Source organism: Bactrocera dorsalis, chromosome 3 (genome assembly GCF_023373825.1).
Source record: "Bactrocera dorsalis isolate Fly_Bdor chromosome 3, ASM2337382v1, whole genome shotgun sequence".
Taxonomy (NCBI): Eukaryota; Metazoa; Arthropoda; class Insecta; order Diptera; family Tephritidae; genus Bactrocera; species Bactrocera dorsalis.
Window position 1 is genome coordinate 80,340,265 of NC_064305.1, and position 13,573 is coordinate 80,353,837.

The 13,573-nt window shown below is 34.6% G+C and overlaps 1 protein-coding gene across 4 annotated transcripts in view; it reads left to right on the forward strand.

The window, feature by feature from the left end:
* The window catches only part of LOC105230025 (protein sax-3), a 363,063-nt gene that overhangs the window by 128,300 nt on the left and 221,190 nt on the right, over positions 1 to 13,573 (forward strand). For 3 of the 4 annotated variants that reach the window (XM_049452774.1, XM_049452772.1, XM_049452775.1), the window contains exon 2: positions 1,825 to 2,822. In XM_049452774.1, the coding sequence (XP_049308731.1) occupies positions 2,501 to 2,822 (322 nt within the window). In that variant the 5' untranslated portion in view covers positions 1,825 to 2,500. Of the gene's footprint in view, positions 1 to 1,821; positions 2,823 to 13,573 lie in introns of all 4 variants that reach the window. The other variant, XM_049452773.1, reaches the window with a different exon arrangement.

The window sequence follows — 13,573 nt, forward strand, 5'->3', positions numbered from 1 at the left end:
AATTAATATGTTTTTATATTGATATTTCATCCTGTATTAAAAAATTCTAAAGTTTTTTGAAAAAAAATATAAAATAACTTTTTTGAAATTTTTACAAGCTAGGATAAAAAAATAATTCTTTGAACATTTTTATTAACCATAAAATTTTTTGTTATTTTTTTTGTAATTTTTTTATTATTTACTATCATAAAATTAATATGTTTTTTTTGATATTTCATCTTGCATTAAAAAAATTCTAAAGTTTTTTGAAAAAAAAATATAAAATAAATTTTTTGAAATTTTTACAGGCTGGAAATTTTTTTATTAATTTTTATTGTACAATAAATTAAATTAATGACTCATATTTATTTAAAAAAAACTGTTTTTAAATTTGTTCTAAAATATAAAAAAGAATCACTTTGGGTAAAAATAAGAAAAAGTAAATTAAAACGATCCCAAGAATTTTTAAATTTTTATTATTTCAAAAATTAAAATATATTCGAAAAAATTTCAAAAAATGTAAATGCTTTCCTATATAATATATCCTCACACTGAAAAAATTTAAGAAAATACATCCCCAACAATTTCTGCACCCAAAATATCCATTTTCCATTACCAAGGGGTTTAACACCCCCTTTAGATTGTCACCCTCCAAAGTCTGCGGCTCTTATCTCCCAGCAATCTAAGCCAGCCAAGCGGCAACGTCCATGTCTCATAACTTATTTGCCATAATTTCTCACAAGTTTATGATAAAAAGCCGGCAAACCGGACAGAACAAGAAACAAATTCTCCATAGACAAGACGAAGACAAAAAAGGACAACAACTTACAACAACTATAAAAGCGAAGGACATAAACGATACAAAGAAACGCCGTAGCATGACACAAAAACTTATCAAAAACTTGTTTACAATTTCTAACTTGAACTTTTCCGCTTCTCGAATTTTTATTTACAGTTGCATAAGCATCATCAGCAGTAGCAGCAGTAGCAACCTCAGCAGCAGCGGGATATGGATGCCCAAGTGAAGGGCACTCCAGGACAAAACACACCAGTGAAAGCTGCAGGATATTGAAGCCAAGCCAAGGAGGAAGTCCGCAATCGCACTTGTAGGATGCTTAAGTGAAAATGTCGGCACGTCCACTTGCAACGCGCCCGCTATAAGGACATGCAACAGCAAGCAGCAAGGACACTGCACATAAAACTTCGCCGCCGTTTGCTGTAAGATAGTGAACGATAAAAATAAAAACAAACTGGAAATGAATAAATAAAAAAATCATAAACATAAATAATAGTCAACAAATAACATGCAACATACTTGCAACACACACCACAAAGACAGCATGTAACTAGAAATATTTTTATTATATAACTGCAAGCATAAAATCGAACAAAAGTCAAGTGTTGGCGCACACACAATGGCACGTAACTGTAAATGTGTGGCATGCAACACACAACAAGCAATAAAGTACGTAGTGATAAATTGAGCTGAAAGTATCAAGACGCTCATAAAAATTTCAACTGGCGCAAATTTATGGCGCAAGGACTTTGAAGAAAGCGCAAAAAATAACCGTTATTTACTTGCTTTTTAAATTTTCGTCTAATTTTTTTTGTTGTTTCGCCGCCGCGCGTCGTCTCGCGTACGTTGCACGTAACCGTGTCGTCTCGTAATTTTTCAACCTCACGGTGCTGCTATCGCATCCACACGCTGCAACATGCAGCATGCACGTCCTTGCCAGATCAAGTGCAAGGTTCGCTCATGCTAGTTTTACGCGCGAAAATTCAACAAATTTCATTTTCTTCTCTACCACTCTCATTCTCTCTCTCTCTACGTCTCTCTTTCAGCAGCTGCCACATGAATTTTGAAGCATTTTCCGCGTAGGAGCAACGCGTCTAAGTGGCAGCGACGCGGCACAGTTTGCCGCTGATTTTAGGGGTCGCAGCACATCGCCGGCTACACGAACCCGGAGTGACACACACACACATACATATATACAGCAGCAGAGTGCATGATTGTTGTGTAATACCAGCAATTCGCTCGCTCACACACACACACACATGCGCACACTTCATTTTATGCGGCACGATTTTCATAGCCGCCGCTAAGAGCACGCAAAACAATCGTGCAACAGTGAAAACAACAGCAACAAAAAACGAAAATAAAATAAAACTGCCCAGTGTATTTTGAATAAAAGTGAAATATTACGAAAAGAAAGTCGAGTCGAAAAAAAAAACAAAAAAAAACCAAAAAAGAAAACGACAATAAACGCGAGTTCAAAACAAACACAATCGAGGCAAGAATAAAGTGCAACGTTGCAATCGCATATCGCGTCTCGCGTAACCAACCGTGCACCCTGCCCGCCGCCAGCCAACCTGCCACAATGCAAGTTCAAGTTCGGCGTTCTTGAGCTACTTAAGCTACTAGCTATCGCGCATAGTTGCAACGTGCCACATCTTACGCTGTGGTACGTTCGTTCGTGTGGTCGCTCGGTTGGCCATTGATTCTTGTTGTGGTCGCGGCAGCATGAAATCGAAATCGAAATTGAAATTGAAAATGGCAAATACAAAAACAAACACAAATCGAAATCAAAGGCACAGTCGGTGCAACGGCAGCAATAAAAGTGCACACAATGCCACTGCTGTTGTTGCCGATGTTGTTGGCCAAAAGCGCTATCGTGCTATAAACATGTCACGCAACAGTGGCAGCACGTCGTCAGCTCTGCCACATGGTAGCGCCCGGCAGCGTCATCGACATTACAGCGGAGTTCGCGAAGCACACCCAGGATTAATCGTTCATGCAGCACTTTGGCTGGCATTGTTGTTGGCGCTTGGCGTTGGTGTTGAAGGTAAGTGGCTATGCGAGTTTTAATTGAATTTATTTACTGCTACCGTTATTTTGTATGGATGCGGTGCGGTGTCAAGCAGCTAATTTAGTTCGTAGTTATTTTTCAACTGCTTTGTACTATTACTTCTTATGTGGGAGAGTATGTTTCCTGGGAACTTCTTACAGACAAGTCATGGGTCTCCCAACACTGAACAATTTTTCGGGTGTTAGCCGTACACCATTTTTGGCAAAGGTGGTCGACTATTTCACTACTCTCGATGCCTTTGTGGCCTGACCCTGTAGAAGTTGCTTGCTTCTGGCAAAACTTTCCACTGCTGCCCTGCTTCATAAGATACTTCTGGCCGATATGCTACCTGAAGTTACTGTCTTAATTGCTACTTGGCTGTCTACGTTGATGTTTATTCTAGAATTGCCTGCGGTGCCTTAGAGGCATGCTTCGCGACCGGCGACTTAAAAGGCTGCCTTATGCCTAACTCTGATTAGTACGAATATATTCCCGTACAAACTCCATCGTCCATTTTCCAGCGATGTATAGATGTTTAGAGTGGTAAACGTAGCTAACATACCTTCACGCTAGCCAAATATTGTTATGTTTACTTTGAAACTTTTTTTCCAGTGGACAAGTGGGGTCATGTAGTCGGTGTTTGTCCTGCAGCCAGTAGTCGGCTCGCCGATTTTGCTGCACTGTTTTCGGTGAAGAGGTCTATAGGTGGCAGGTATAAAAAACCCCTGTTATGCACAGCGCAGCGAGCCTCTGAACCCTTTTCTTTGGCTTCCGGTAGGTGGATTCCCGTAGGCCTGTCCACCATTCTACTGTACCGTAGATCAGAATTGGTCTTACAATAACTGTGTAGTATCAGTGCGTGAGAGAGGGAAACAGTCTAAGGCTGCGCTGAGTATCGGTCTACATGCTTATAAAGCATTTCTCACTCTTTTTTTCTCACTCTTTCTTCCAAGTTGCACTTCTACACCAGTTTGTTGTCCAAGACTACCTCAAGGTATTTAGTGCGGTCCGGTAGAGAAAGTTGTGCCCCATTTATCGAAGGGAACCTCCATGGTGGAATTTTGTATTTTCTTATGATCACAAGCAGATTACATATCCATAGATCCATGTTTCGTCACGGTTAGATATGCGTTTGATGATTGTAGGGTTCTCAGCTAGGGTTCTTAGATACTAAAGCTAAATTATAATTATTTTTTTGAATAATTAGTGTCTCTACTTTTCTGTGCAGGTATTAATAATCAAACTGAAAATAGCTCAATTTTATCATAGGGTTGCCACTTTTTTAAGCAGTAATGAAAAATTAAAAAAAATTTTTTTGAATAGAGAATTAGTGCCTATCAGGCAAGTATTTATATACAAACCTAAAAAAGTTAAATGTTTACATAGTGTTGCCACATACAAAATTGAAAATTTGAGAATAATATTTGGTAATTGGAGAACTAATGCCTTTAGTTTTCTACTTTGATAATGTTGAACAAACTGAAATCAGATAATTTTTAAAATAGAGTTGCCACATACATAGTACATATGTAGTTAAGAAAAAAATAAAAATTTAGTAAAATATATTGTGAATGCTTTCAATTTTGCGAGTTTTTTTGCAGAAGTTAAAAAACAATACTAAATATGTAAAATTTTTCAAAAGGGTTGCCACTTATTTATACAAAATTTAATAATTGATAATAACATTTTGTAAATAGAGAACCATTGCCTTTAATTTACTAAGTTGGGATTAAAGAGCGAACTGAAATCAACTAATTTTAAACATAGAGTTGCCACGTAGTTAAGAAAAAAATACAAATTTAGGAAGATATGTTGGGAATGAGGAACTAGTGCTTGTCATTTCGCATGCAGATATTAATAAGCAGTCTTAATCAGATAAATTTTAATAGGGTTGCCACAGATTTAAGCAAATATTAAAAATTTTAGTATAATATTTTGATAATTTTACATGCAGGTGTTAAAAGGCAATATTAAGTTTGTTAAATATTTGCAAAGGGTTGCCACATTTCTAACAAAGTAGTTTTTTTTTAATATGTGCTTAATTTTTTATATTTTTTGATAAAAATTCAATATAGATAGTGTTTTTGAACACAAACTGAATCTATTATATTATTGGTTTATAGTAGATATGAACTAAAGTAAAAAAAATCTAACCTACGATAGATATATTATATACTTCTATGTATTCACAACATTTTATTTTTATTTTAGTCGCCAGCAATAGTCTTTATTAAGGTAGTAAAATAGATATGTAATTTGGCCATACAAATCCCACATATCTCCAAAAGATAGTGATGCATGCGCATAGTTGATAAACTTTACGACTGTCTCTGCCTTTGTTCGCCATCATCGAAAGCACTTTGTCGCATCATTAGCAGGCTATTTACTCATAATATATTTGTACCTACATATGTAGATGCGTTTTCACAGCAATTGTGTATGAGCTTTCACAACGAAAAGCACTGATAGCGTCAACTACCTTTTACCTTTCGTTCAAACGCCAGTCTTTATTATGTCGTTAAAAATACCGACAATCATTTAAACAAAAGGACATAATAAAGTTTGAAGATCATATAGAAATCACAAGAATTTATCACTCAATCGACAGCCATACAAAAAGGCAGAAAAAATGCTTGCAACAAAAGGCGCCCTCAGTACCTTTGACCCAATTCGCCGGTGTGTGAGCATTCATTCAGCCGCAGCTTGTCTACGTTAATTGGGCCGTTTTGTCAACGGCAGCTGTATGCTGTAGAGATATGCAAAACAATGCCAACACACGCACAGAAACATACATACATATTTACATATTTGAGGCAAATTATTTTGAACAACAATAGTAAATGTAGGGAGTAGACAAAATGTATGCATGCGTTGATGCTGATAAAAACTCATATAAATTCATTTGAATGCGGATGTGTGTATAAGTGTGAGTCTCTACATGTTTATATGTGGTGACCGCTAAACAAAAGCCGCACTAACACAGCTTGAGGCAACTTCGACTGCCAAAATCGAAACTGAATTGTAAATAAAATGGTAGAACACACGTCCGGCGGCGCGGCAAGTCGCAGAAAGAAATGTGTGTAAAGGCCACAACGTCGCAACTTATCGCTGATTGTTTCTGACGTGTCGTCGCCGTAGACTTTGTTGTCGTCTGACGCGTTTATTTCTTATTTTTCGACTGGCGAGTGGCATTCATATTGATGCTTGTATGCTGGTGTTGCAAGCATTCTACATACTACATATGTACATATGTTTAGGCATATATGTAGTTGCGCGTTGTGTGTGTGGCGTCCCCTAGTGACCTGTCAACATTTACAAATTTATGGATATTTCTACATTTGGACACACGTTGGAGTACCGTCGAAGAAATAAGAAAAAATGCCAACAGAAGGGCCCAAGCGCATGTGAGGGAAATACCAACAGAAGCACGCATGAGAAGTACTATATATGTATGTATTATGTATGTGGCAAGTAGAGGTGTTTTTGTGGCAGTAGAATTCGTATTTTTTATCACTGCTGGGTAATGTGACGATTGGACAGTCAAACGGCTAAGTAGGTAGGCAGGCAGGCTGACATTAGGCAGCCAAAGAAAAAAATATAGTAATATAGGAATATATATATTATATATATGTACATATGTTAACAATAAGTAGCCTCTTTATTTAATATTTGTGCCTAGAATGCTGCTTAATGCACTGAAGCAAATGTTGCAAGTATGCTTATAATACATACATATGTGTATGTTTAATATAAAAAAGTCACAGAAATGAAATGGAGGTGCCATATGTCGAATTGCTAATATGAATAATTTACTAATCGAAAGGCAGGAGAGGGTACCAAGAGGCAGTCAAATAAAAGTAGAGGTGAAAGGGACGCAAAGCGCTAAGTATGGATAGCAAGTCTGTGGCAAGAGTGTGAGGGCAGCTAGAAACAAGGCAAACAAACATACAGACAAGCAAAAGCAATAACAAATACACTCTAATAAATATATTCCAATATACTTACATAAGTTCACATATATATGTACACATTTTTAAAGACTACAATAAGCAGAAAACCGCTCAAACGCTTCTTATTAAAGGCTATGCTTAGTGCCATAGTCTGCTGATGCTCTGAGACGCATGCGTGTGAACGTATTGCATTTTGATAAACGTCATTTACATTTATATCCACTTATATATGATATTTTGTGTTTTATCTAAGTTTCTAAGTGCTCTTCATATCCATAAAATTCTTTATTGAACGAAGGACAAAAAAAAAGATCAGTAAAACTATCTTATAAATATCTTTATATCGTCATTTAGAATGCGAAAAAACGTAACATCACTTTTCGTAAGTTTACAGGGGAAGGAAAAACGAATTAAAACAAAATTTGGGTTTTGGTTATAAAATGGTTATAATATCTTACACATTGACCGATATTTTCTTGTAAAGCTATTTAATTTTCTAGCACTAGTTTAACAATAACGGCAATATCTGCCGATTTCTAAGTCATTATAAAAGTTATAAAAGCAAATATTTCATAATCAATAACATGTCATATAATTTGAATATAATCAAAAATAAAATATAATTTATATAATACAATAAAATGTAACAAATGCACCAGAAAATTTAATGAAGAAAAAAAAAATCACTTTTTTTTAACCAGCAACACCATAAAGCAACACATTAGTCACACAACTAACGAACTTCAACACATAATAATTCAGTCTTAAGTTTTAATTAAATAAAAATGACTGCTTAAGCAACTTCAACTGCAAATCCACTTATTTTCATACAACAAATTAAGTTTTCGCCCAAATTTAATGCACAAAATGGCGAAGAGTTTAACTTGAGAAACTTTTTCGTGCAACAAAACGTGAGGCAGCCAGTAAATTTAACTTAAGAACTTTTGCAGCTTAATGCGTTAATAGGCGACAAAATACTTTCGAAACTGCAGACGGCAGCTGGCTGGAAGCAGGCAACATACCTTCAAACATACACGCACACACATCTGTATACGGCAACATATGTGAGGCACACAAGCAGCTAGCGAGCGCATGCAGAATTATATTTAAATATACCAGGTTTATAAGTAAAACATATGCACCCACACATACTAAATAAACGGAAAAGTCATATATTTCATGGAAAACTCTTATTTGCACATATACATGCACATGTATATACATTCAAACACATATGTGGATGTATAAATTTCCATTTGTGCAACGAAAGCGCCAAAGTCAACGGAAAAGCACCTCCAACTGAGATAAAAAATAAAAAGCAACAACAATTTTACTAAAAAAGTAGAAAGCAACAACAATTTTACTTAAAAAGTAGAAAACAACAGTTTCACAAAAAATACATAAAACAAAAACAATTTTACACACTTTAGTGCACTTCTGTGCCAACCAAAAACTGAAAAGCAGCGCTTGTATTTGTTGTTAGTCTACAAAAAAGTGCTAAAAATACTCTTTATAAATAAAAGAAAATAAAACACACTTTTGAAAGCACTGTCATATGTGTGCATGGCGAAATAACTTATTCTGGCAGTCAGACGTAATTCAGACGATCAAAAAAATTACGTGTTGCAGCATAAAAATTGCACTGAAAATGAAGTTGTAAAAGTATAAAGTATTATAAATGCGCATACTTGTACCTGTATACATGTGTGTGTCTGTGTATGGGTGCATGCTGAAATATAGTAAGCAGCTCCCACAATAGTAACAACTAATAAAAGTGTCTGGCTGGCTGGCTGCAAGTTAAACGAAAGAGCTCTAGAGTAAAATTTATAACGGTGTTGCCGAAAAATGCAACCAAGTACTTGAAACAAAATACACACACGCACAGGCAAAAACATAAATTCTTATTTAGTATAATTATTTTTTGGGGAATAGGTGTACCCAGTGAGCAGTTGGAGGGGAGTTGGAGTAAGATATACATTTAAGATGAATAAAATTATATTGGAGCGAATAAAAATGAATAAAACTGAAGAACGTTAAATAAAAAAAAATAAATTAATTAAATTAAACTAAATTCAATCAAATTAAATTAATTAATTAAATTAAAAAAATTAAAAAAAATTAAATAAAATAAATCAAATTAAAGTAAATTAAATTAAACTAAATTAAATTAAATCAAATTAAAATAAATTAAAAATATTAAAATAAAATAAGTGAAATTAAATTGAATAAATTAAATTAAACTTAAATTAAAATAAATTAAACTAAATTTAAGTAATTAAATTAAATCAAATTAAATTAAAGTAAATTTTTTTAAATTAATTTAAATTAAATTAAAATAAATTAAAAAATTAAAATAAATTATATTAAATTAATTTAAATAAAATAAAAATAAAAAATTAAATTAATTAAAAATATTAAAATTAAATAAATGAAATTAAAATAAATTAAATTAAATTATATTAAATTAATTTAAATTTAATTAAAGTAAATTATATTAAATTAAATTAAATTATTTTAAATTAAATTAAAAATATTAAAATTAAACACATTAAATTAAACAAAATAAGATACTATAAATTTAAAAAATTAGAATAAACAAACCAAATAAAATAAAGAAAAATTATAAACTAAAAAATTTAATTATATAAAAAAACTTTAAAATATTAAAAAAAAATAAAATTAATGAAAAAATAAAGTCAAATTCAATTGAAATAAATTAATTCAACATCCTTTAATGAAATAAATTAAAACAGGAAAATAACGTAAGCTTCGGTTGCACCAAAGCTATAAAACCTTATACATAAGATTGTACAAAAAGCTCGTTTTTAGCCTTTCAGTTTGTATGGCAGCTATATGCTATAGTGGTCCGATCTCAGTATATTTTTCGTAGCTTATACTACTGACTACCACAATAACTCATGCCGAATTTCGTGAAGATATCTTGTTGAATAAAAAAGTTTTCCACACAAACACTGCATTCCGCTCGTTCACTTTGTATGACAGCTATACGCGTTGTTAGTTCCGTTGACCGTATCGACATATGAAAAGCTTTTCAAGTAGAAAATACTCTGTGCAGAACTTCTGATCGATACCTTAACAAGGAGAGAAGAATGGTCGTGGTCAAACCAACTTAACTGTATATATTTTATGGGGTCTCCGACGTTACCTCCTGGGTGTTGCAAACTTCTGTTCAGCGTATAATTAAGAATTTGACAGCTAATCTGACGACATAGAAAAAGGTTGGAGTCAAAGCTAAGTCTTGCCGTCCATTTAAGCTCCTAAAGGTGTTTAATAAATAATCTAAAACTCTTCGGACAGTACAAAGTACCTCCTGGAGATCCACTCAAAATGTTTATGGTGCATAAATATTCACTAAAAAGTGAGTTAAATTCAGCATTTGCATGTGTGACTATTCCAAAGGCGACCAAATTACCAAGTCTGACACTCCGATGCTATTAAAGTGGCAGCAGTTACGAGCGCCCGGCGCTGACAACAGCAATGAGCAGACGCAACAGACGAAAGAAGGCAATATATGCAAGAGCAACTTTGATAATTCAACTATCTACACACAGCCTTCTAGACATTTGTGTGTCTGTGACTGTGCGGGTCCAAACTATTTGCTAGTCATAAGTTTTCATTTATGCAGTAATATATGCAACATACATTCGAATGTATGTGTGTGTGTGTTTGTGCAAAAATATTTATGTGCCGCAAAGAAGGTTAAGAGTTGAAGAGGCGAGAGCGCTTGAGTAGCATAAATTTGTTGTTGCTGCTTGTTGTTCTTATTAGTGTTGAGTGTTGGGTGGACTAGCAAAAAGGACTGCCGTGGCTGAATGTTGGGGCGGCATGTTGTAAAGACATGTTACTCAGTTGTGCTTTTCGGGGTCTGAGCCACTCATACATGCAACCACTTAAAGACACATGTATGTATGTGTAAAAATATTTATAAGCTACAAACTATGGGATCGTCGCAATAAATCAGCACACATGCATAACTTAAATAACTTATGACTTGCAGGACTATTTCATGCGCCTGAACTTCGACACTGTCTCCGACTACATACCAATGCTCCCCGGCAGCGCTATGGAGCCAATGCCGCCAATAAAAAAACGCCTGCCATTGAAGGCCAGTGGCAGCATATTTTAGCAGGGAGGCAGTCATCCTGTCTAGCCGTGGTTTTCCGCTACTCCTCACAATTAGCGAGGGTGTGGGGAGGAGTTGTCGACAACTAGAACTACTTTTGTATTAACAACTATTTTCAAGAAGGCAAATGTGTAGCAAAAAGTTGCCGAAGCATTTCTAGTTGGCGCAAAAAGTTTAAACAAGAAAAACGGCTACAATTCTCATACAAACAGTTTGTTGGTATGTATTAAGCTGCCGTCGACGCGTGTGGCATGGTGGCGGAAATATGTCAGAAACTATAATATATGAGTTGATAATGAAAATTTAGAAGCAGCAGCCAGTTGTCGTATCTGGAGTCGTTTCGATTTGACAGGCCGGAAATAATGTGGCTCCTGCGCAGCTGGCAACGCTGGCAGCAGCGCCACAAACTCGGCCTGTCTGCCGAATTTAGGCTGCTAAATTTGTTTTTTTGCTTTTTCTTTCCTTTCATTTCGTTTATTTTATTTTCCTTCGTATAATTTTTGATAATAAAATACTTTTATAAAAGTGAAATTTATTAGTTTCCACACATGAGAGCTTTCTATTAGCTAGTGCTGATACATCCTCTCACAAAAGATAGTTGAAATTCAAGTACGTTGTAGACGCTTGAAGTGAGGGGTTCTGAGTTAAGCATGGTAAAAGCAAATTCTCATAAAATGGACATAAAAAGTGATGTTAATAAAAAGATAGAGCGGCATATATGTACATATGGGGGGCTTTGAAGTGCTACGAAAAAGGCTGGTAATTGTTATGTACCCATTTTTTTCGGGTCGTAAAAAATGCGTATCGAATGCTAGCAAATAACGGTGGTAATAGTTGAGAATGTTTAGTTGGCCGTAAAATAGAAATAATAATACAATAAATAACGGGAAGGGTTAAGAGATAAAAATGCGTGCGTTCCTGCAATAAACTATTTTTATAAGTGAAATAGTATAGTAGAATAGTGTTTTAATAGTAATATTGGTGTTAGAATAGAACAATGGTAACAATATTTTAATATTGTTCAATTTTCAAAACTTTCTTTTAAATTGGAAACTAAATATTAGCCGCTAATAATGCTTAAATGTTAAGTATTATGGTGTATAAAAGTATAAATTGCATTTCTAATGCATATTATTAGCTTTCGTAGTAAAATCCCGAAAAAATTTTTGCAAACAAATTTCGGGATTTCTGGATTGCTAAATTTTTAAAAGCTGAAATCGCATTTCTAATTGGTGTTTTATTAGCTTTCGTAACAAAAACCCGAAAAAAAATTTCGGGATTTCGGGATCCCGAAAATGTAAATATAAATACATATACACTTGTGCTCACACAATTAAGCCACTTAAACATTATGGTGTACAAATTCATAAAAGTTGAATTTTATTGATAAATCGAAAAAAAAAGTTTCACAAAATTAAAATAAATAACTTAAACTTTATTGTACTTATTGTTTTGAAAAGATAAATTTTAATGTAAAAGCAAAAATCTGTCTTCTTCTTCATTGGTATGTATTTTCCGTGCTCATATAATTAAGCCACCTGTAAAAATAAGCTGTCGGATAAAAGAATTCGATGTTTTGTTCAAAAAAACTTGTCTTATTTAGACTAATATTTTGTTGAGAATACCTTTTGCAAAATTACTTCCCTGCAGCGTTGGTTCATTGTACGGACTAGTGTTACATTGGTCCGGAGTAATTTTGCTCCATTCTTCCTTTAAAATTTGCCACAATGTAGCCTTATTTGGCGGTTTTCTCGCCGCAACTGCCCTTTTAATAATCCCCTATAGATTCTCTATAGGGTTTAAATCCGGGTTTTGGACAGGCCACTCAAGACACTTGATACGGTTCATCGCAAACCAGTCCTTAACGACTCTGGAAGAGTATTTGGGTCGTTATCCTGCTGAAATATTCAAGCTAGTGGTAAGTTATCGGCGTAATTTCCATTTAAGTGTTCGGCTAAAATGTCTCTGTACATACTGGCAGTCATTTTGCTCTCAACTTGTACAAGTATTCATACTCCGCATGAAGTAAAACACCCCCATACCATGACTGATGCTCCACCATGTTTGGCAGTTTTTTTTGGTATACCGTGGGATCAGTTCTGGTAGTGGTGGTCGCCTGACATAGGGTCTACCGTCATTCCCAAAGACATTAAATTTAGATTCATCACTCAATACCACTAGATCCCAAAATTTTGAGTCCTTTTGCAGATGCTCTCTCGCAAACGCTAGCCTTCGTTTGATGTTCCTTTTTGTAACGATCGGTTTGCTTCGTCCAATTCGCCCATTTACGGAATTTTCCTGTAATCTTCGGCAGACTGTCTGTGCTGATACCCGTACACTATGATTTTGCTCAATTTGGGCTCTAATTTCGGTCGAGGTCAAAAAAGGATCCACCTTGGTCATCCGTACTATCTGCTTGTCGTCGTTAGGAGTTGTTTTTCTGGGTTTTTTACCGGGCAGATTTTCAAAAAACTTATGTTTTTTAAAATATTGTAAAGCATTCTTAACCTTTCCCTAAGAAAATGTTAAATATTCCACTGTTTTCGCAATATTTTTGCACTTTTGGTAATATTTCCATATGACCCTTCTCTCACATGGAACTGAACTCTTGTTCTTACCCATTTTTTTAGAAAACTTTCAAAAAACACTTTTAA